Below are 25,370 nucleotides of genomic sequence, written 5' to 3'. Positions count from 1 at the left end.
ATTATTTAAGAAAAAAAATATTACTTTTTTTAAATAATGGCATTGTATAATGCCTCCTTGCTGCCCTTCCGCAGCTGTCTGGTATTCTGCGGCAGTTCTGATGTACTGCGCATACCTATGCAGTACATCAGCACTGTGGGCAAAAGCAACAGAGAAAGCAAGATCTCTGTTGCTTTTTTAAAACTATTTTGCTATGTTAAATGGGTTTAACATAGCGAGACAGCTTTAAAAAAGCAATGGAGAATCTCTGTTGCTTTTTTTAAAGCTGTCTCGCTATGTTAAACCCATTTAACATAAAGAGACAGTTTTGAAAAAAGCAACGGAGAAAGCAAGATCTCCCTTGCTTCCTACAAAGTGTCTTGCTATGTTAAAGGAGTTTAACATAGCGAGACAGGTTTTTAAAAAGCAACGGAGATTCTCTGTTGCTTTTTTTAAAGCTGTCTCGCTATGTTAAACTCCTTTAACATAGCGAGACAGTGTGAAGCAATGGAGAACTTGCGTTCTCCGTTGCTGTAAAAAAAAAAAAAGAGTTATAGTAATGGAAAAAGTCCGGGCGATCGGACCTTTTTCCATTACTATAACTCTGATTTACAACTTGCACGCTGACCAATCAGCGTGCACGTTTTTGAATATTAATGGGGGGTCATTGTATAATAATAGTTTTTATCTGTGCATGACTGTGAATTATTCAAATATTAGATCTATTCTTATTCAGAACATTATTAAAATAGTGGGTAATGAGCATAGGTTTGTAGTTAAGTAGGGTAAGTCTTTAAAATAATATTTAGAAACACAAAACAGTATAGCCAAGACTGACAATATCCTAGCATGCGTAAATGTGTTTTTTGTAATATGTGCTCTTTTATCTTGCAGGGTTCTTCAGTATTTTTGTCTCATAGAAGTAAGCACTTTATAAGTAACAGTTATTTTAATTGTGATTCCTCTGATATTTATACTGCAATCTGCTCTAGCTGCCAGTCTTTTAATATAGGTATGTCTACAAGAAAATTAAAAGTGAGAATAAGAGAACATCTGTATAGTATTAAACAGTGTGAAATCAACAATGCTCTTTGAAATCTGCACATACAGTAGAATGTTTTTAAACTGTTTAATTTTTTTGTGTTAGATTCAGCCCCTAGGGATGTAAGGGGTAGTGATTATAAAAAAAATGCTTTAGAGGAGATAATCTTTTTTGTCAGCTTAGGTTACAAGCAGATAAGCATCCTAGAATCAGTGACAGCATTTGGATTAAGTTCTTTTTATATATGTCATATTGTGCAATGTTGCTTTGCTGAATTTTTTAGATTTTAATAGTTTGATTGTTCACTCAATTGTTTAATTCAGTATGTACAACAGTATATAAGGTTGGTTGACATTTTGTCATTTTATTCTGCTGAAGTCTTTGGATGAAAGTCCTAAATAAATATTTCCTTGACTGGAGTGCTTTCTGTGGACTCACTGTTACCTGAAGAAATATCACTAATGGAATGTGACCTAGAGTGCTGATGGCCCTGGCTGTTTTTCATATTTTTGTAACAGAAAAATAAACCACTATGGAATACTACAATATACAGAAAGAACGATACAGCTGTATTGGGTAAAATGGAAGGAAAAGAGACTTTTGATGCTAATGTTGGTGAGCTGAATTCTAGAATGTGTAATAATAACTGAAAATAGATTTATATTTCATATCCCTGAAGAGGAACAGTTACAGCATGAAGACTGCCAGTTATGATAATGTTTAAGAAAGACATACCGTATGTAGTTCTATCTGAAAATTTACAAATATGTCTGTTAAAATATAAAAATAATATAAGAATAATAAATGTACTAAAGCAAATGAAGACTTTTGTAAAATTTTAAAATAAATGTACCAACTAATACATGATTTAACTAGGGATGGAATATCTGTGGTGAAGTAACTAATATCATCTTACAGAATTTGTATATGGAATCATTATTACTTGTGGAAGTGACCATGTATATGTCATAGTTAAATACACAAGTTACAGAGAGTAATTCATCATTGTGCAGCTGAGTAAATCAAGTTAAGTATAATCCAAGTATTTAAATTTTATGCTGGAAAGCTAAAGCTGGTAATCAAAGTGCACATGGATTAGCAGGCAATTATGTCTTGGAGTTTGACTTTAAGCTTAACACAGACTATTAAATTCTACCAAGATAATTTAGTGGCAATTGCCAGCAATCTTATTCAGCAGTCTAACAGACCGCTTAACCCCCACAACTACATGATTATTGCTGAAATCAAACTGATTATGTGCTTTGCTGTCAGAGCTGGAAAAGCTCTATACAGTCAACAAAAAATAGAACTGGAGATGACTATAGCTCAGATCTTCAGCTTCTTATCACAAAGTTTAGAATTAAAGAAAAGAAGAAATGTCATCAGACTTTCTATATTCAAGCTCAAAAATACTCCAAACAAATTTGTAGTGGAGGCAACAAACAGATAAAAAAAAAAACACGATCTGGTGGATATTTCAAATGAAGAACTATGGGCAGGTGCATGAGATACAGTCCAGGAGAGGGCAATGAAAATCTACCACACAGAAAGAATATAAATAAGGCAAAATGACTATCTCTGAATAATGTACAAGTGGCAGAGGAAAGGAATGCAAAAGACAGTGGAGACAACGAAAACAGTCAACTGAATACAGTAATTTCAGAGAATAGCAAGAGGAAATAAGGATATATTTTAATGAACAGTGCAAGGTATTGGGAAGAGGATGACAGACTGGGAAAGGTAAAAGATCTTTTCAAGAAGATTGGTGATATTAAGGGAAACCAGCAGAAGACGTGAAGAAAAGGTGCACTGTTTAGCAAACGCACACATACACACACAAGAACAGGAAGGACCCAAACATCACTGATCTAAAGCTGGATATCTTAAATACTAAAGTTAATGGGCTCTGCAAAGCATAGCTAATAGTGAGGTTTCAGGAAGTGATGGGATCCCAGTTCAATTGTTTAAAATCCTGCAAAATGATTTTAGTTGGAAACTGCCAACAAATTTGGAAATCACTATTGTGGTCATTGGATTGAAAATGATTAGTTTTTATACGAATCACAAACAAGAGCAGTGCTAGAGATGCTCAGTTAATCATACAATTCTTTCATGTACTAGAAAGGTAATGCTCAATATCCTAGAAGCTAGACTTCAGCAGTATATGGATCCAGTACTGCCAGATGTAAAAGCTTCCTTTGTAGAAGGCAGACACACCAGAGGTAAAACATTGCTAACAAATGCTGGATAACAGTGAAAACAATGGAGGTCCAAATATATACTTACGACTTCTTTACTGACTATTCAAATGCCTTTGACTCTGTGGGCCATAACAAACTGTGGCAATGTGTTAGGGAAATCAGGATAATGTGTAATACTCTGCATTTCCAGAAAAATCTGCATGCAGAATAAATAGGAGCAGATAGAAGCCAATATGCTGAAGATTTTGTGTAGACTACTGGGTTAAATGAATCGGATGCTGAATCAAAATTACCAGAAGCACTATTAATAACCTCAGATATGTAACTACCACCATCTTAATGGCTGAAAGTAAGGTAGTTGAGTAACCTGGTGATAAACATGAAAGTAGAAAGTGCAAAAGCTTGCTTGCTATTCATAAATAAATGACTGAATAAATAAAAAGTACATCATCTTGCCCTATCAGTTCTTTCCAACTAGATGAGGGAAGTGGAGGCAGTGACATTTTACTTTTGTGGTTTCAAAGATATTTGAAGATGGAAATTACAGCAATGAAATTAAAAAAAAAGTAGTTTCATAGAACAGTAGAAGTGGATAACGAAATATATTTATGTGAACATCCTTCTTGGAAGGGAAGCAAATGCAAATACAGAGAAAATTTTTAAAAGCAAATACATCATGCTGTCAAAGTTCTGTATAGTCAAAGTTAGAGCTTCCCAGTAACAATATATTGTTGTAAGACTTGGGCTATAAGTAAGGCTTTGCACCAAAAAAAAAAAAAAAAAATCATTGCTTTTGAGATGGCCTGTTGGGAAACATTTATAAGAATTCAAATAACTGCAAGATCAGATTAGTCAATACTGAAGGAAATAAAACCTGACAAGTCTAACAGTAAATGTAAAACTGAAATACTTTGACCACGTAAACCAAAGACCGGTCTTACTAGAGAGGAAACTGATTGTGAGGAAGACCAAGTGCAAAAGAAAAAGGAGGGGTGGCAGAGGCCAAAGTGGATAAACAGTATTACCGAAGTAACAAATATGAATCTGCATGAACTAAAGAACTGAAGTAACGAATATGAATCTGCATGAACTAAAGAACTGAAGTAACGAATATGAATCTGCATGAACTGAAGTAACGAATATGAATCTGCACGAACTAAAGAACTGATGTAACGAATATGAATCTGCATGAACTAAAGAACTGAAGTAAGGAATATGAATCTGCATGAACTAAAGGACTGAAGCAACGAATATGAATCTGCATGAACTGAAGTAACGAATATGAATCTGCACGAACTAAAGAACTGATGTAACGAATATGAATCTGCACGAACTAAAGAACTGAAGTAAGGAATATGAATCTGCATGAACTAAAGGACTGAAGCAACGAATATGAATCTGCATGAACTAAAGAACTGGAGTAACGAATATGAATCTGCATGAACTAAAGAACTGAAGTAACGAATATGAATCTGCATGAACTAAAGAACTGAAGTAACGAATATGAATCTGCATGAACTAAAGAACTGAAGTAACGGATATGAATCTGCATGAACTGAAGTAACGAATATGAATCTGCATGAACTAAAGAACTGAAGTAACGAATATGAATCTGCATGAATTAAAGAACTGAAGTAACGAATATGAATCTGCATGAACTAAAGAACTGAAGTAACAAATATGAATCTGGATGAACTAAACGACTGAAGTAATGAAGATGAATCTGGATGAACTAAAGGACTGAAGTAACGAATATGAATCTGCATGAATTAAAGGAGCAGTTGTTGACAGACCTGGTATGCTAACATTTTTGAAGATTTTCCTAATAAGAATTCATTTCTATGTATTACTAGAGCTTAACACACACTTTCTGCTAAAACAGTAAAAATTATGAACAGTTTTTTACAAGTATGTTTCAGATGTCCTGCAAAGACTAGTGACTTAACAGAGGTCAGAACCATAGCGAGACAGAACCTATCCAATGACTCAGCTGAATCAGTGCAGTGAAGCTAATCTTGAATAGTGTCTCAGTCCTCTGTAGATCATGTGACAGTTAATCTGCAGGAAAATCTCTATTCATTCCACAGAGGCTACCTTTTGAATTATATTTAGATATTCTGGTATACAGTTTTGAAAGTGTTGTGAAAGTTATGTACAGCTGAATCAAACAAATGAAAATATGGCGTGCCTACCTTCTGCATCCCCTTTCCAATAATTTTGTGCCATTGTACTTACAATGCACATATATGGACCTGTACTAGAGTACCACTGTAATACTTATAACATAGCACTAGACTGGTGGGAAATGAGTTCTGTTAGAAAATTAAGTTAGTAACACTGTGTGTTATGTCACTAGGCCAGGTGTGTTTGTCCAGAGAACTGTTCAGACAGCCTGAATAACTACTCTGTAACCTGCAGTGTACAATGTTGCTAATGCGTCTTGACAGTTGCATGCACAATGACGTTCACAATAATATATGGCATATACTGACATGTAGGTCTTATGACTTGTACTGCCTGGCACGTATCAGACTAGTATTGATAGTTTCAATGTTTTTCACAGACACCTGTCTAACTTATCATCAGCTGCTATGATTTGATGCATTGGTGCCCTGAACAGAACTTTGAGTTAGTATTGTGGACTGCACAGTGTGCTCTGTCCTGTTCATTATATGTGATGCCACAGTATGGCTTTGTATGTCTCATGATAGAACGCAATGGACAAAGGTTATATACTAATAATGAGATACACTGTTGTTACATAACACTTAAATTGTGACATACGTGTTATACTACATAGAATGTGAAAAATCCTTGTTTGTTGCTATGCATTCTAAAGCTGATCTGCAGTACCACACATATCACTTCCACACAATGAAAATCATCAGAGCTCACTGAGTTTGGCTACATTACAACCAGATTGTGACATTTACTGTCTAATTGTGCATACATTTTGCCTCATACCACATTTCAAACTGGTTGCTTTACCCAATATGAGACATAAAATCAACAACAAAATATGGTGTGCAGCATCTGGTAAAATGGTCATGGTTTGCCTGATAAGGTTCTCCCACAAAGCAGTGTTCATCAAACTTATTAAAACACAGTACATGTGCAGCCCTTTAAAAAATACACACCAATAAGTTAATGCTTAAAATACACAATATATGACATCCTTCACTAAATTAAACAATTATCATTTTAAGCCATGGCTTAAGGTGAAGCCATCATTTAAACTTTGGTCAGTTTGTACCACTAAAAGACCTTACCACTGAGTCTTATACCAGATATAGCAGATAATTTGGCTAAAGCATTACTTGAACTGTACACTGCTTCACCAAAAAACTCTGTCTGCACTTATAGTCTGCAACTTTAAATACTGATGGGACATGCAAGTGAGTAAAAGCTGGTAGTGTGAGCTTGAAAAGATAGTTGTATGACACTGGAAGCATACCTGCATGCAAGGGCTGTGAGACCTCACAGTGGTACAAATGGTCTGTAAATAAATGACTGATCCAATATAAATTAAAATGCCTTATAATAATGTGCTGGGGGTATGGCTCAGCACAGTGGAAACTACTACCCTAGTCTTTTTAGAAATTGGCTACAAGGAACATTAGTAACAACATGTATAAACCTATATGTTCCCTTTATAAAAGCAAAACCAGCAGATCTGTAACATTTCATCCAGAGTCTTAATAAAGTCAGATATTCTGACTGGCTTCAGGAGAGCACAGTACAGATATTCTGATATTTTCTCAGCAATCTAACATGTTCAGTGAAAAATTAGCATTTTTGTATCCTAACCACTACAGCCAACCTACACATCCACACACACACACACCACACACACACACACACACACACACACACACACACACACGCACACACATACACACACACACATACACACACACACACACACACACACACACACACACACATACCTACACGCACATACACACGCAGACACATACACACGCACATACGCACGCACAGACACACACGCACACACACACATGCATACACACACATACACACACACCACACACACACACACACACACATGCACGCACATGCACGCACACACACACACAGGCACACACACATGCGCACACACACATGCGCACACACACACACACACACACAGAGTAATAAATCAAACAGAATGCAGTACAGAATTACTGTTTTCATTTCACTGAATCATAGCTCCTCATTTTGTTGACTACACGAGATATATCACCAAGGGAAATCAACAGGTGGCACTGACCATACATTCATAGGTACTTACTACGCTATTCACTTGTGAGAATCTTTAGAGGCCTAGTCATGCATTCCCATGATTTTTTGCACTTGCAATTTAGATAGAAATAACCCAGTGTAAGTAGAACATTTACATGTTACCCATTATCATAAAGGACAGGGGTGCTACTCCAGGGATGAATTTACACTTTTCCATCCATCCATTCAGATTGATCTGAGTAGAGTAAAAGTACTCTGTTTCATACAAAATGGAAAAACATGCAACTCTCTGTGATGGACATCTGTCTCTCCAGCATGCATACTCTATCTGTATTACAGAAGAGATTAAAATCTCCTGAGTGAATTTTTATGCCAATATTGGACTTATGGATGTGCAGTAGGTCTGAAAGGATAGGATCTGCTGAGGCTCTGTATATAAGCAGAGGTCACCTCTCAGATGTCTGAATGATACTGAGAAGGGTCTTTGAGATGACCAGTGAAGTTCTTGTGATTTAGGGCCTTGATTTTCTTAGTCAGAAAATGCAGTAGGCATTCAATTTATGTCAAGTGTTTGGACAGGTATGTGTCAAAGGGGTATTATAGTCAATCATCAGCCTAATAACTGCTAGATACAGTGGAATGATCATGTCCCTGACCATGGGTGCAACATCCATACTAATAAGCTATGCAATGAAAAAAGACTTTCTTACAATAGTGGATACATGGTGATCGAAGGACAGTTTACTGTATACACAGGTTCCTAGGTCCTGAGTAGTGGATCTGTTTTGGGGGGAATGTTATCAGCGTTGTTTATGTGACAGCTGCAGGGGACATTGTGCTTGCCAAAGGATATTATTGTTAATATACAGTTTTTGGCATGTAGTTTTAGTTCATGGTTTGACACCAACTGTTTGTTTGGGAAAGTCCTCTTGGAGTATCTTGGTGTCCTCTGGAGAGTTTATAATCACACCTAGTTTACAGTCAACAGCAAATATAGTCATAACCAGTTAACTTTAGCTTTGACCTCCAAGAAGCAGATACCAAAGAAGAGTGGCCCAAGAATAGAGGCTTGGGGTACACCGTTGGTGACAGGTCTTTTGGAGGAGATGGAGCTACACACATTAATTTCTTGAGTACAATTTGTTATCCACCAAGTTACATAGGGATTAATATTTATTTAGAAGAGTTTATTAAAAATAAATATGTCGGGAATGTGTCATACACCTTATTAAGATCCAGATATTTGGTGTGTATAGATTTCCCTAACTGACTGCTTTAGTAACCATCAAGAAGAAGTCAACCAAGTTAAATAGGACAGGATTTGCACTTGATAAAACCAAACTGGCTTGGGTCAAGTATTTGTAAGTTTCCTATGTCCTTGTTCATTAATTCCATAATGATCCTTAAAATAATTGTTTTATCATTGTGAGCAATGCATTCAGTAAAACAAACTGTGGCATCTATTTGCATATTATCAGTGCAAACAAAGCCTTCAGTAAAATGCAACACTGCAGTTCAGTCTACTGTATACTTTCAAGACATGAAAATGAGCACTGCGTTTATGTTATTTCACTCTACATATAAAAACTGCACTCTGGGGAAAAATAAGGTATGGCAATCTACAACTTGTTTCCAAAATATTTATTTTAAATGTGCTTTTGATTGCTTTTGTAAAACACAAAAATAAAATCCATTTATTTTGGCAAAGATATATATCATGTTGATACTGGCAGTGTTCATCTAGTTAAAAATATACCTTATTATTCTAAATATACTTAATGTAAGAAGAACCTTTTTCTTTAAGATAAAATACAAACTGCATTTTAATGTAAATTACAGATGATATGAGACATTTGCATCTTCTCACTTTTTAGTTGTATGAATAAAATAATTAAAACCAGATTAACTGGTGTCTCACACACACACTGCAAAAATGTGTAGCAATCACTGCAGGTTTAGTACATATTTCAAATATATTCTGATTCTAAAAATGTTTCAAATATTGTTTTACAGTATATATAAAAAGTGCAAAAGCATGAACAGAACCTTAGCCAACATAACAGTATAAAACACTTCTTTAATTAAGATGGACATCAACAAACCAATACTGATTTGCATTTATTATATCACGACATTGTTGTCAGTCCCATCTTTTTGCCTATATTGCCTTTTAAAATAGCAATTTTTAAATTGTACACATCTTCAGTGAAAGGCAATATAAGTGAAATCTTGTACTCTTCTTCCAAAATGCTGTCTTGCACAGTGTCAACGTTCAGTCACAGCTTTGGCTACACAGAAAAAGAAAAAAAAAACATGAATATATTTTGAGGTCTGTATCATAAAACCTAACATTCCAAGATTTTAACATATCTGTCCTTGTGCATAAACAGGTATGCATGCTACATATGCCAAGAGGTTTTCACTAAAATGGGATCTTAATGTCATAATATTGTATGAATTTCACTTTCATTTTGGAAACCACTAACCTAACTGCTGCCGTCACAGTGCTAAACAGACAGATATGCAATCCTTAGTTCCACAATCTATTCTATTAGTCACATAGGTGTGTACTTGGTACTCGAACTGTGAACGCCTGGATGTAAAGCCGGGACTCTAACCACTACACTATCTCCAATAATTGCAAATAAGTGCTTCCTGAAACACAGTATGGAGGAAATGGGTGATGTAACAGAAATCTTTACGTATTATTAGTGAATCCAAAAATGTCTTGGAAATAAGAATTTTCTAAAAGAAAGTTGTAGCAACAAGAAAACAATCAGAAAACAGAAAGCCAATGTTTGTGGAGAAACCTTAAATAATGTTTTTAAGAAAGGTGGGTATATGTATGGGGCACCCTTGCAAAAGAGGTCCTGGAGTCAAAAAAGAGTATATTAACTCATGAATGCTTGTAACAGACAGACAGCTATTATGGAATATGAAAAAAAAAAATAACCTGCTTGTTAAGCTGGATCACCATGGATAGACAATGTCAAGCCAGCTAGTCCTTATCTGTAATACAATTCTACTTTTTAAAATGTCACTGAATACCAGACTGTTTCTGCTTTATACTGAAATATACTAATATTGACCTGTAGTTGTATAATACAATTTCCAAAGAGTTTGAACAGTTGTGCAGAATAAATGCTGCACTTGGTTTAGTGGATTGTACGCAGGCAGACTAATTTATAGTTCTCAAACAATGAAATTCAATTTTCCTGAGATGGAATCTGGGAATTATATCTATAATTTCTAAATGCAATTTTCAGTCAGTTTCTTATTTTGTTGCAGTTTTCTAGTACATCTCCATGTAGACAGTATTATAACAGATTCTAAAGACAGAACACACCATAAAGCAAACCAGGCAATACTGCAAATATTAAACATTCAAAAAGTTTGGATTGTGGTGAATATGTGCTCTGGCCTAAAATTCAAAATTCTTTGAAAATTCCATGATTTTATAATGCTCAGATTATAAAAATGAAATGATCAGATTTTAAATGCTATGAACCTACCAGGGCTTTAATGAGAGTTGTTCTATTACATCTGTATTAACTTTGCAACAATTAAAAGTTTAAATTAAAAAAAAATAATTGTATAGGATGATTTATATTTATTTTTATTTTTACTGTCATTTATATGTCGTAAATAATAGTAAAGTGAGATCCATGGCAGTGTTTTTTAAGAGGATGAACAATTTTGGCTTTTAATTTAGGGTTTTAATTGATTTTAATTGAATTATTATAAAGTGGTAATAGGCATTTAGTGTTTTCAAGTACCATATGTAAGGGAAATGTATTATGTGAATGGTAGTTCTGAAGAGGTCATTTTGACGAAAGTGCTTAACTTTGCCACTTTTGTGAATAAAGTGCAGTTTTGATAATAGTGCATTAGCTTCCAGTTCCAGTTGTTCCACAGGAGTTTGTTTTTTCTTTTGAGTTTTTCTTTGGTTACCAGTTTGTCATCTGTGTTTATGGCATCAGGAGTCACAACAACAGGAGAAGGGTTGGAAGGTGGCTGCCCTAATTGTTTGAATAATACTCATGGAGGAGATTTGACTGCTTTATTACAGTTGGTGAGGTAGTAATTAGCCAATTCTGCATTTATAGGCTCACAATGGTTGCCTCAGGAGGTAATGGTTAATAGTGGGAGATTGGGTTTTCCACTATCTCAGAGGTCACCAAATTTATGTTCTTGAGGTGAACCCACTAATAGACAGTGGGATTTTAAAGTGCAGAAAGCCAACAAGTTTGATTTCAGTATTTCAGCAATGGACTCGAGGGGGGGGGGGGGGACAGCTCCATGTTCTATAAGAGAACAGTTACTCAACATGGAGAAAAAACTAATATTCAAGAAACTACAATTGGAGAACAGTTACCTAGGGGTTTGATTTTTTGGACGTTCCCCAACAATGTACAAAAGGGGACAGTGCTGTATGACAAGCTTATTAACATTTTCAATCAGGCAGGTTTAGATATGCTTAAAAGCATGGTGACATATATTGATGCCTGAATTGAGCAGTTATCTGTTGAACTCAACATGTTGAATGCAAATCTTACCAAAGATGTGTTGTTCTATCATTATCCAAATAACTACAATAATATCTTTTCTAAAGTGGATTCCATTTGCAAGGGTATTTTGCAATGGAAATTGAATAAGTTTCAGAGAGATATAGATGAATACTGTAAGGGAAGAGCATATCATGCTCCACCGATGTGTAAACATAATCAAGGGTATCAGAAACAACCAGGAAATTGCTGAAAGGGAAGTTATAAACAACACCGAATCTGCAATCTGCCCCTTTAGACATCAGCATGATTCGGAGGTCAGAAAGGATCTTAGAGAAATATAAATAGCAGCAGCTGGGTTGGGAATCTATCCAGGAGGAGAATTATGTTCAGCAAGGAGCTCAACACAAGGGGTCAAGAACAAGAATCTACAGCAGTAAATACAATGGAAAGAATAAATGTACTAAGGACTGTAAGTAATATAACAGGGGACTTTTTTGTTTATAATTATATGGACAGAGACATTACAAATTTTCATGCCAATGTTTTGGCTAAAGGCTTGAGTTTTACTTCAGATAGATGAGCAGGCCTGACCGATAGTTTAACTGATTTAAAATGATATTTGCATAAATTGAATTTGTCCATTTGGTTTACGAACAATAGTTATGGGGATGTAGGTAATAACAGTGTGATCAGTGAGAATGGATTAGGGCTGCGAAAATCTAGCATTTTTAACCCCCCTTTGAACAATATTATTAGTATACATGACAGGTTATGTGAAGGGTATATCTGGAAACTGCTCACTGGACCAGCCAAAAATAAATATTATATTTATCTAAAATGGAGAATAAATGTTTAAAAGAGATATGTTATGATACAACAATTAGGGTCATTAAGTCAGATAAAGGGGGTGGGCTGGTCATCATGGATCGTTGGGATTTTAGTAATAAAATAAATGCACTGTTAATAGGGGAGGAGTAAGTGGAAATCTCTCAGAATTAAATCAATATAGCTTATGCCAGAATAGACACAATTTTATTTGATTTGGTACTGGAAGGGAGTATTACACAACAGGAGTTTGATTTTATGGAATACCAAACCAGTTATAGCTGGAATTTTTGGTATTTCTAAGTTGCATAAATCCATGCTGGATCCACCTTTTAGACCAATAGTGGATGGAGATAGATCCAAAACACATTATACAGGTAACTTTATAGATGTAACAGTAAAGGAATCAGTGCAAAAGGTTCCCCAAATATGTAGGGATTCCTGGCAATTTTTGACTATAATTAATAACATAGAATATGTGGAAAATTCTATTTTGGTGACAATAGATGTTAATAATCTCTACTCTGTTATACCACATAGAATAGGGCTTGAGTAATTTGAGCAAATGTTATTTCAGATAAGTGATTTAAATACAGATAGAGTTAATTTAGTTACTTGCCTCATGGAACTGGCGTTGAAAAATAACTTTTTAAATTTTAAGGGTCAGTTTTTTAAGCAGAAGACAGAGGTAGCAATGGGAGTGGCATGCGCCCCTGTCTTTGCTAATCTAGTAATGGCCTGGTGGAAGACACAATTTTTGTTTAGGAGTAGGTTTGTACACTCTTGGACTTTTTATACCCTTTTTTGGATGATGTTTTTATTATATGGACAGATTAAGAAGATAGATTGAGGGAATTTTTTGAAAATATACAAAGTACTACAGATTTTTTTTAATGTTCATCCACCATTATGTTTTTGATAAAATCACCTTTTTGGATGTAGAGCTGATGAAAGATAGGGAACATAAAAAATATATTTTGAATATTTATAGAAAACCTACCTTTTCTGATACTTACCTTCACTACAATAGCTGGCACCCTAGGCATCAGAAAAAAACAGTAGTGAAAGGTCAGTTGGTGAGGTTAGCCAGAATGATCACGGTAAATGAGATATTTGTGGAAGAATGTGATCATGTGATTGCAATGTTTAAAAATAGGGGCTACCCTGTAGAATTTTTAATGGAAATTAGGAATGAGATTATAACAAAAAGAAATGAGGGGGTGTACAGGCCTCTTTTAGGAAATGTGGTGGATAATTTGGTTGTTAATATCAATTTGATACAAATAGGGAAGGGGAGGTAGTAGGGGCTTATCCATTTAAGTAAATTTAAGGACAGTAGATTGTTTGTTACCACCTTTTCCCTTGATAGTTATGATATTATTAGAATTTTAGAAAGAAATCGGGTGATTTTTTTTCAGTTAATAAACATGTAAGTAAAATGGTGGGTGAAAAACCAATAAGTGTTTATAGAATGGCCAGCTCTGTCAAACAGTTATCAGAAAAAACAAAATGCAAGAGTACTGGGTGACCTAAGGGTGTATTTAAGTGTGGTAGGTACTCCCAGGGTTCTTATTTAATGATTAAGGAGAATATAAATATTAATGGGAAGGTATGCAAAACCCTAGGTCATTTTAATAGTGAATCAAAAGGGATGGTTTACATTGCTTGTTGTCAGTTTTGTTCGGCCTTCTGTGTGGGTAAAACTAGAAGGAACATTAAAGAGAGGATATACGGACATTTAAGTGATATCAGGAAGGCTAGACCCACCAATGCTTTATATAGGCATATAGCAATGTTTCACACACTTTTTTAATTTTTTTATAACAGAACAAATAGTAAAAGATGAAAGGGGTTATTTCACTGAGGAGCATCTAAATAAATATGAGTTAAAATGCCAACTAGTATTAAATGGTATGAACCCAAAAGGGCTTAATGAGAGTTGTTCTATTACATCTGTATTAGTGTTTTGACAATTAGAAGTTTATTTTTTTAAAAAAGAATTGTATAGGATGATTTATATTTATTTTATTGTAATTTTTATGTCATAAATAATAGTAAAGTCAAATGCATGGTAGTGTTTTTTAAGAGGATGTACAATTTTGGCTTTCAATTCAGGGTTTTAATTGATTTTAATTGAATTACTAGAAAGTGGTAATATGCATTGAGTGTTTTCAATACCATATATACATGAACTGTGTTATGTGAGAAGTCTTGTTGATGAAAGTGCTTAACTTTGGCAATTTTGTGGATAAAGTGCAATTCTGATAATATTGGAATAGTTTTCAGTTCCATTTGTTCCACAAGGATATAATGTTGTCATTTTTTGAATGAAACAGTGCACAAAATATGTACTAAAGAATACTAAAAGAAGCTTTGTCTTTTACAAGATACAGCTGCTGGTGAGTCACAGACCACAACTGTTGGTTGGGATTATCCCCTGAACACCACTGTTGGTTGGGATTATCCCCTGAACACCACTGTTGGTTGGGATTATCCCCTGAACACCATTGTTGGTTGGGATTATCCCCTGAAAGTATGATGACATCAGTTTATGAATGATATCAAAGTGGTATAATTAGAGTTTTGACAGAAACCTACCCTGCAACAGACATTTCCCATTTGTACTGTAACCTCTGGGTTGTTTCACTGACAGAGGTAAGGCAGAAGATTCTCAAAAGGATGACCTTTTCCTTTTTGTAAAGGATTCATTGGCATATAGCATGTGTTTGCTACTATGCGTCTTTCGGTTTTTCCCGGTTAGGGGTCGCCACAGCGGAACTCTGGTCCGCTAATGATTGGCAGTTGATTTTTACATACCGGCTTGCCTGGCCTGACACACAACCTTCAAGATGCGGCTCATTCACTCATGTCTCCACGCAGAAGACGCTCTAGCTGAGAATCGAACCGGACAGCGTCTTAATGTGAGGCGACAATGCTACTGAAGTTCATTAAATCTTTTTTTTTTTTTGCCAACCCCTTTTATTTAAAAAAAAACTATTTTAAAATCTCCCATCACATGTTCTTCTTCAGCTATTCAATACACTAACATGTTTAGTATTTCTACAAGCTTTGTTCCACTAATCTTTCCAAGTTTTTCTGGTACAAGACATTGTTGCTACCACCTCTTTGTCTGAAGTGAATTATGCCCCTTTTACCTACTTATTTAGGTCTCAAGTGTAAATATATATATATATATATATATATATATATATATATATATATATATTTATATATACATATATATATATAATATAGATACACACACACACACACACACACACACACACACACACACACACACACACATGGGTTCTACTAAAGTTGATTGAGTCTACCTTAGGTTAACATTGGGCGGCGCAGTGGTGCGGCGGTTAATGCTGTCGCCTCACAGGAAGATGTTCTCCGGTTCGATTCTCGGCTGGGGTGTCTTCTGTGTGGAGTTTGCATGTTCTCCCTGCGTTCGCATGGGTTTCCTCCCACATTCTAAAGACATGCTTCTGGAGCATTTCTCCCCGGGCCTCTGCTGAAAACAGGATCTGTGGAACCTAGTCGGACTTTCCCGGTCAACAAATGTTAAATAAAATAAAAATAAAAATAAAAAAAAAAAATCATATGTTTAGCCAATAAAATATGGCTGATTAAACAGATTGACAGGTGTGCAATACCTCACAATTCCTGAAATTGTGTGATCTCGGATATATTATATATAATTAGCAGGGGGTATGGGGGGCTGCAGGGGGCTTGTCCCACCTCGCCCCACCACAAAAAATTATGTTACAGGTTATTTTTCTTTAACTTTTTTTGCACGTGCAATGATTTTTGCTCAGCACATGCATAATAGCATATCGGCATTTGCAAAGTCAACCTTTTGTGGTTGACTCTGTAAACATCAATCTTTGTGTCATTTGTTGATTTATCAAAAGACATATATATATAAACACACACATAAATACATATATGGGTCTACTTCTAAATTTAAATGTTTCAAAACTTCAAATTTCTTATGGTTAAGACCATAAGACTGAAGTTTTGAAACTTCAAAATGTAAATAAAAAAAAAATAAAATAAAAACAAAAAAATTTTTTTTACATTTTTGCATGGAGGCAAGCCATTCCACACTGTACAGCGATCTCCATTTAAATGGTTCAAAGTTTCAAAACTTACATTTATAGTCTCACCCATATGCAATTTGTAGTTTTGAAGCTTCAAAATTTAGAAGTATATATATATATATATAAACAAAAATAAGGCAACCAACTTTAATGAAGCAACTTCATCAGATGAGCATGCCATCAAAAATGAGTCCTTTATATATAGTCCTTAATAGTTCCATTAAGTAACCAATCCACAATTAAAGACATACTAACAAACTAAAATGCTTAAAAGGTGTCATCATAGGCAACAATGCATGCAGATCCTGTCTGAATAGAGCTACCATTCAGTACAAGTGTAAAAATAATAAGTAATACTTTAGCTAGATATGGGATGTAAATTCACATTAAATACATTTAAAAACATTAAAAAACATTTAAAACTTTCATATAAGAAATAGTGATAAAAGCAAACAATAGTAAATCTGTAAAAGCCTGCTGTATAGAGATCTTAACAAAATAGTGACATCTACTGGTCAAAAGTTTTAGAGCAATAATAAAAATCAAAGTTTAGCAGCTCTTAATTTCTTAAAAGAAACCATGTCATTTATCCCAGGGTGTTTGTTTGCTTCTAACACCAACTGCCAGTACAACTCTCTGTACTCCAAGCGTGTCTCCCAGGGACCACCCCTGGGATTAATTGGTAGTACCTCAATCACAAAAAAATAAAAATCTCTTCCTGAACAGTCTAAGGTGTGTTTATATAGAGCATTGCTTAAGCTTTTATGTATTTTTATATCTATATATATATATATATATATACATCTATATATATATATATATATATATATATATATATATATATATAAATATGTATAGATGTATCTTTAACTTGTCCTATTACCAGCATATTGCTCAACCTTTCAGTCAGTTCAGTCAACTCCCTTTGCTTCCCCTTCAATTCTTACTCATTTCTAGCTTTCATTACAGCTACAAATCTCAGAGCATGAATTGCGGGTATTGCTTCAGAGGAATGGTTATATATTCACATTGATGATAACTCAAGCATTCAAACAAATCAGAAAGTTTATGCAAAATATTATTTGTACTGCCTTATTTTTTCTCAGAAATTTGAAGGGACGAGCATTACCTGCTCATAGTGCTTCTGTGTTATTGGTCGTTGTACTATTAGCTAAAATGTTACTTCATGTCAATGGGAGTTACATGATATGCCCAAGAATATGCTGGAAGAGCTAAGGAAATGATTAACTAATGAATGACAGGTATTGCTATACACTTAGAAATAAACTTTGTATTAAAAATAAAACTTATAATTTGAGAAGCCATGAGAGCTTCCAGATGTAAAGACCTCCATTTACCTTAGCAGCCATTGAGACAGCATTTAGCAAAGTTGATCCAACCATATGGAAAGCTTTGCCAAAAAATGTGCAGAGCAGTGATAGCTTTTCAGTATTTTGCACATTGCTAAAATCTGACCCTGTAAATAGATATAAGTGCTGCTGTCCTAGGGATCCTAGTTAAACCACATACTCCTCTTCACATGGATATACTCTTACAACAGCAGTACTGGTTATTTGCTCACAATCATTTCATAATAGCTAACATAAATTTTTAAAATCTGTAAACTTTGTTTTATTATGGACCATACAGGGAGACAGTTATCATCATAATTACTTTTCATTTTGCTATATTTCCCAGGTGAATGCATTTCTTTCTGTTGAAATTTATTAGGCAATTCATACTTAAGTGAAAAGAAATACAAGCAAATAACTACATATGTATCTAGTTCAGCTCTGTATATTTCTGTTGTTTGTTCTTGGTCATCTGTATACTGTTATGCATGCTTGTTGTTGCCATTTGGCCTGGATCATGACTGAAAATGGTCCAGTGTTTAGGACCAATTCATTTACCGAGTTAAACAAAATCTTCTTCTTCTTCTTCTTTTGGCTTTTCCCGGTTAGGGGTCGCCACAGCAGATCATCTGTCCACTCATGATTGGCAGTGGAGCCTACTCTACAAACAGTAAACTTTGGAACATGTCTCTTTAATTACTCTCCCAATGGCAACAGCAAGGATGCATATATACAGACTTGAACCAAATGCCTACCTATGCCTTTCCTCCAGTTCAGCACATATTAAAGTCTATTTTCAAACCCAGGGATTCAAAGGTGGTAGTAACCCTGGTTGCTCCTTATTGACCCTGCCAAATTTAGCAGTTTGTCTGGTCACTCCATTCTTCTAGCTCACTTATCTATTCCTCTACTTCTTCAAGATGATAACAAGGCTTTCCTCATCCTGCAAGTTGCTAAAGTGGATGAATCTTTAGTTATAGTGAAATCTATCATCACTTCTACCCAATGGTCTTCTGATCAGAAGAATCAAATGCACAAATTAAAAAGATGTTCTATATGGGCTTTGGCCAGGACACACACCCCTTCTGCTCACCAATATTGTTGGTCCTTCATTACCTCTATGAACTTTTTTCTGTATTCTCCTTTCTGCCCTTCATGTTTGCTGACCATTCAGCCACTTCTGCTATCATCCATTCATTCCCCATCACTGTGTCAAAAACTGTTTATGGTGCAGCAGTCTTCCAGGCAGCCATGAGTGGTACTTTTTTCTTAACTAACCCATCCCCCAGAAGTTGATTTGAGGGCCTTCTACCTCTGTGGGAAGGTCCATTCCTATCCACGCCTCATGAAGGCAGCTATCAATAATGGCTTGCCAGAGCCAAGCATGTGTCCATAGCCCTTCCAGTGCTGCATATAACACACACCTCACTCTCCAGAAGGTGTTTGTACTACAACAGCTTCATCTATATACCTCCCTAAAGGAGCAAAACTTGGCTGTTTACTTCCATCCTGGCTCCTTCAGGGCCCAAGCTAGTAACTGATCTCAGGTTTTCTTGGTCACAGCCAGGGCCTAATCCTACCAGGACATGGGGTTGGACATCCCCTCTGAACATTATGATACTGGTTTGAGTTATAGCATGACCTCTCACTTCTGGGTTAAATTTGCTATTGATTTTAATGGGAAGCTGTGGGGTACTTATTTGGCTGGTACCTTTATAATAACAGCCAAATAATTATTATCCCACAGATATTTTAGTAACAGAAAATGTTTTTATTTAAAGTTTTGCTTCATACCAATTTTAAAATGCAATTAAAAAAGATAATGTAAAATCAGCACACTGTGATTACCACTAATATCAGAGCAACAAGTCGTTCTTCTTTAGTCAAGAGGTACAAACTTCCAGGGCCCTCCATCAAAGGGGCCTAGGGCAAATGCCTTTTTGTTTCCCCTTATTCCTGCCCTGTATCAGATGGCAACATAGCAGAGGCAATAACAGCAATCCATATTGATATATAGTGAAAGGATACATAAGCTAGAAACTATTACAACAGGCAAAAGACAACTGCTGTAACTAAAACACTTCAATGGTAGATGCACTATAAAACTGCTTTCTAATGAACTAATGCATGCTTTTATAGAGTAACAGACACATGCATGACAGATGCTACACAACCACAAATCACATGGATAGCATGTAAGTGCACAAAAATGAGCTCATTTGTACAATTATTATAATGCTATTTATAAAAGGGTTAGAGTGTGAAATAACTAATCATAAAGCTACAGCAGTTTACAGTGTATGTTAGTTCTTACTTTTTAGTCGTTTACACAAACGTGTAGTGAAATCCATTGCTTACTGGTGAGTGAGATGATTGAGGTGCAGAAGGTGAATTGACTGGGTAGACTTGTTGTTGAACTAGAAAGGATCACATATAACATTATGTGATGGAGTTAGAAACAGCTCAGTTAGAAAATCATAACTCACCAACATCATTTGAACTCTGCTGTCAGAACAGTTCCACATTCATATTATTGCAATTTATAAGTTTAGCTTGTGAAATTAATCATTAAAATGATTTGTTTTATGTTCACACAAACATTGTGCTAAAGACGTTTGCATAGAGTAATACACTACCCCTAGCATTAATCTCTGCACTGACTCTAGCATCAGAAGCACAATAATACAACATAATTAAAATGAATAACCATCTGCTGAAATACAAAAAGAATTTGGCTGCTTGAAAGAATACATTTTGCACAATGTTTTATATTCATTTTCCACACTATTTAACAACATCTAATACACTGTAACACTACAACATGAGACCAAATAGATCACTGCCCATTACATTCAGATGAATCTTAATTATTAACAAATGTAATAATCACAAATTGGTTCAGCAATATTCATATCTACGGGGACATGATAAAATGAAGTACTTAGGAGTATGGATTAAAAAGGATTCTGGTGTGGCAGGTAAGGATGTGTGGGAAGAGAGTAAACAAAAGATATTACAAAGACTGAGAAACTGGAAGCTCTGTTACATGGATATGTGGGTCTATATTATATATTCAAAGTTTCAAAACTTTGAATCCTATATGTTCGACAGCATATGATCAAACTTTGAAACATCGAATATATAATAAAACATAAAAAAAAATAAAACTTACCTTAACGCTCCAAGCAGAGGGGCACACCCCCTGCATCCCCCACATGGGGGGCTGTGCCTCCTACACCCCCCTACTTAAATATACCAACTCTGAGATTGCACTTCAGTGCAGAAAAGGGAAATTTTCCCATTCTGCACCGTACGCTGCCGTTACATTTAACCTTCGAACTTTTCAAAGTTCGATCATATGGTGTCGACCATATGACATTCGAACTTTGAAAAGTTTGTTCATGTAATAGGAACCTGGATATGGACAGCAAGATAAAAGCAGTTAAAATGTTTTCATTTAGTCCCTTTAGTTTTATATACAGGCCAGGCATATTTTTATCAACCAGAGAAGATGTTGTGGATAGCAATTAATGAAGAGCTGAAGGATTCTATATGGGAGAGGAAGATGGCAAGAAAAGTGAGATAAGCTGATTCTTCCAAGAGAACAAGGAGTTCTGGGAGTACTCAATTTAAAGGGGTATTTCAGAGCTGCAAAGTTAAGGTTCCTATATGCTGCACAAGCAGAAACCTATACTTCAAAGTGGAAAGGGATGATGATGAAATAGGTAGGATGCTCAAGAAACAAGGGGAGACTGTGATTTGGGATGCGGATCCTTAAGGAGAATAACAATAACCATAAAGAATATTAAAAAAACAATTCACCAAGACGAAACTGATACATAGACTGTATTTTATATACCATACATCATGGACAGAAATAGGTCAAAAATTAAAAAAAGATAGCTGGGTGCACAAGACCGAGGATGGTAGGCGCACTGGTGCCAGGACTGGAAACAAATGACAGTGTAGAATCCTCAAAATGTAGAAACATTCATAAAATGGGGCCAGGCCAGGCCCAGAGGAGCATAGTCCCCCTCCCCCCATTGCAGAAGGAAGTAGCAGTCCACAAAAAGTGATAGGCCAAAAAAGAGCTATAAAGATGGTAGAGTGGACTACTGAGGATAAGAAAGAAATTATATACTGTTACTATTATGTAAAAAGCCCAGAATTTCCAGAGACAAGATATACAAAAAGATTAAGAGAGAAATTAGAGGAAAGAAAAATACTTGTAAAAAAACATTATACAGACCAATAAACTTTGATCTGTTTGGAAGAAGAAGCATCTGAGGAAGTGCAAAAATATAAACAACAAAACCTAGAGATTTTTGAAAAGTATAAAAAAGAAATATGGACATGGCAAAGAAAGAGAGATTTGATATGGTGCAATATTTATGCAAAGTCGAAAGCCAAATTAATCAAAACAGAAAAGGCATACCCAAAGATATTCAAATAGAAATGCAGGCAAAGGCATCCAGATATGGAAAATTTCCCACAAAAAAAAACTATCACAAAGAGGGAATGTAGAAAAGAAGATTAGTAAAGTAGATGCTGAAAAAAATAGAAGTTGCAGTTATGGAATGCCTAATAAGTGAAGGATTTGATGTAGAACATCTAACACAGGTTACATCACAGCATGATGGAATGAGTCCCCAAAGTAAGGAGAAACAGGAAGATTAGGAGACATCTGAATAAGAAATATGGACATGGAAAGAAAAAGAGATTTAATATGGTGTAATATTTATGCAAAGGAGAAAGCAAAACTAATCAATACAAGAACAGCAGCAAGGATATTTGAAGAGAAATACAGGCAAAGGAATCTGGACATGGAAAACTTTACGATAAAAAAAATAAGACAGAGGAAAAGTAGAAACGGAGATTAGTAATGGAGAAGATAAAGAAATAGAAACTGAGGTTATGGAGTACCTGTGAAGTGAAGAATTCGGTATAGAAAATCTAACTCAAAGTACCACAGCAGGATAGAGCAATTGACATCCAAATTAAGGAGACACCAGTGGAATGGGAAGCAACTGGTCAGTTGCCATATGAAGATATTTTGGAGCCTTCCACAGAAACCAGTATAAATGTTCACTTGAAGCTGGACAGCAAGGGAAGGAACAGGAATCTGTGGCTACTCTGACACAGTTAATGTTAAGAAGTGACAGGCCAATGAGTTCCCATATGACAGAGCAACAGATGGCACAAGATAAAATTGAAGAGAATGTGCAACAGGAAGATGCTACAGAACTTTCTATAGAATGCCTGCAGGAAATGGAGAACAAAAAAAATGTACCCTCAGTTTATAAGAATATTAAGTAAGAGAAGAGTTGCTTGATTTAATAGAGATATACATATTAAGATCAATGAAAGCAATAGACTGCTGTTGGTCAATAAAACCCCAAAATGTCAGAAGTGCGATAAAACAAATGAACACAGACTGTTCATTGAGGTCCATACGATACAACCAAAGTAAATGGGATATATTACTGTGCAGCTAAATTAATAATAGACAAAGTTCTACCACAAGAACACAGGGTTGTAAGGTTAGTAAGGGAAAGGAAGAGGAGAAATCAAATTCCATCATGGAAGTATCGACTAGAGAAAACTATAAAGTAATTAAGACAAGAAGTGTCACTGTTAGAGGAGTATAGAAGAGGGAAGAGATCAACAAAAATACTCAGAAAGATGGACGTGATTTAAGCAATGCGCAGTATTAGAACAGATCAGGATCTATCATGCACTATCGCAAATAACAAACTAAAAATCTCAGCGCAGGTGGAAAACCTTAAAAGATATTCAGATAAATATAAAGGAAAAGTACACAATAAGCAATTTATTGATGATCTCAAAAAGGTTTAGAAAGAGTTGGGAAACAAGGCAAAAGGAACTGAAAGGCCACCCAAAAAAGAAGAAATAGATATATTTTGGAGAAGTATCTATGAAGAACCTGTGGAAAATAACAGAGATGCTAAATGGATAGGAAAAGTAAAAGAAAGAATAAGAAGGTCAAAGGTACAGGATATGAAATGGGATGAAATAACAGCCAGAGAGATTGAAACAAAGTTAAGAAAAGCCTCTAATTGGAAAACCCCAATCTCAGATGCAGTACCTAACTTCTGACTAAAAGTATTAACATCTTTGCACAAAGATTTAGCCATGAGTAAGAACTATTTATATGTGCACCCCAAAGAAATACCAGCCTAGTTAACAACAAGAAAAACAATGTTCCTACTTAAGACTGAACCTGCAGGTTATCCTAAAAATTATAGACCAATAACTTGCCTTCTGACAACATATAAACTATATACCAGAACTGATGATGACAGAGTTTATATTCATTTAGAAAAAATTGAATTATGGCACTAGAACAAAAGGGTAATAAAAGAAAGTCATATGTAATCATTTGTTGCTAAATAAAATTATATTGGAGAACTGTAAAATGGGGAAGAATCTATGTATGACATGGAATGACTTCAAAAAAGCATTTGACAGTATCCCACATTCATGGATAAAAGACTGCTTAAAAAATGTATAAGATACACCCCTACACTGATCGACTATATTACAGTGGCAGATCACTTTATCATGGCTTAATTGCAAAGGACACATTACTATTCCAGGGATAAAAATTCAAAGGGGATATTCCAGGGTGACTCCCTGTCACTGCTACTATTCTGTCTTGCCCTTAACCCATTAAGCGGTCTACTTAACAGCTTAGGCCGTGGCTACAATTTGGCTTCTAGAAAACAACAAAGTATAAAGACTTCTCATCTTCTCTTTGTCGATGATTTAAAACTGTATAGCTCATCAGATGAGGAAATGAAAGCATAACTGCAAGTAGTCAAAACTTTTTCAGATGATGTAAGAATGTCATTTGATCTTGATAAATGTGGCAAACCCAACCCTTAAAGCAGGAAAACTGCAGCACCAAGAAAACATTAGTTTGGGACAAGAATGTGATATAAAAGAACTTGAGCAAGAGGAAGTGTATAAATATTTGAGAACTGATGAAGGATCAACAATAAAACATGAATACATACGAGTAAAACTTAGTAAGGAATATTTTAGAAGACTTAAATTAATTCTGAAAACAGCACTGACATCTAGGAACA

At 35.3% G+C, this 25,370-nt stretch overlaps 1 protein-coding gene across 10 annotated transcripts in view; it reads right to left on the bottom strand.

The window, feature by feature from the left end:
* Positions 1-9,521: 9,521 nt before the first annotated feature.
* PLEKHA7 (pleckstrin homology domain containing A7) overlaps positions 9,522-25,370 on the bottom strand; it is a 2,079,953-nt gene continuing 2,064,104 nt past the window's right edge. For 8 of the 10 annotated variants that reach the window (XM_044082761.1, XM_044082766.1, XM_044082768.1 and 5 more), the window contains 2 exons: positions 20,576-20,678; positions 9,522-9,752 (listed from right to left, as the gene is read on the bottom strand). In XM_044082761.1, the coding sequence (XP_043938696.1) occupies positions 20,587-20,678 (92 nt within the window). In that variant the 3' untranslated portion in view covers positions 9,522-9,752; positions 20,576-20,586. The remainder of the gene's footprint in view (positions 9,753-20,575; positions 20,679-25,370) is intronic. The other 2 variants (XM_044082762.1, XM_044082767.1) reach the window with 2 other exon arrangements.

Source organism: Protopterus annectens, chromosome 9.part0 (genome assembly GCF_019279795.1).
Source record: "Protopterus annectens isolate FY-2018-M chromosome 9.part0, PAN1.0, whole genome shotgun sequence".
NCBI classification, from domain to species: Eukaryota; Metazoa; Chordata; order Ceratodontiformes; family Protopteridae; genus Protopterus; species Protopterus annectens.
The sequence above is the reverse complement of the archived record's forward strand: the minus strand, read 5'-3'. Positions and strand labels throughout refer to the sequence as shown.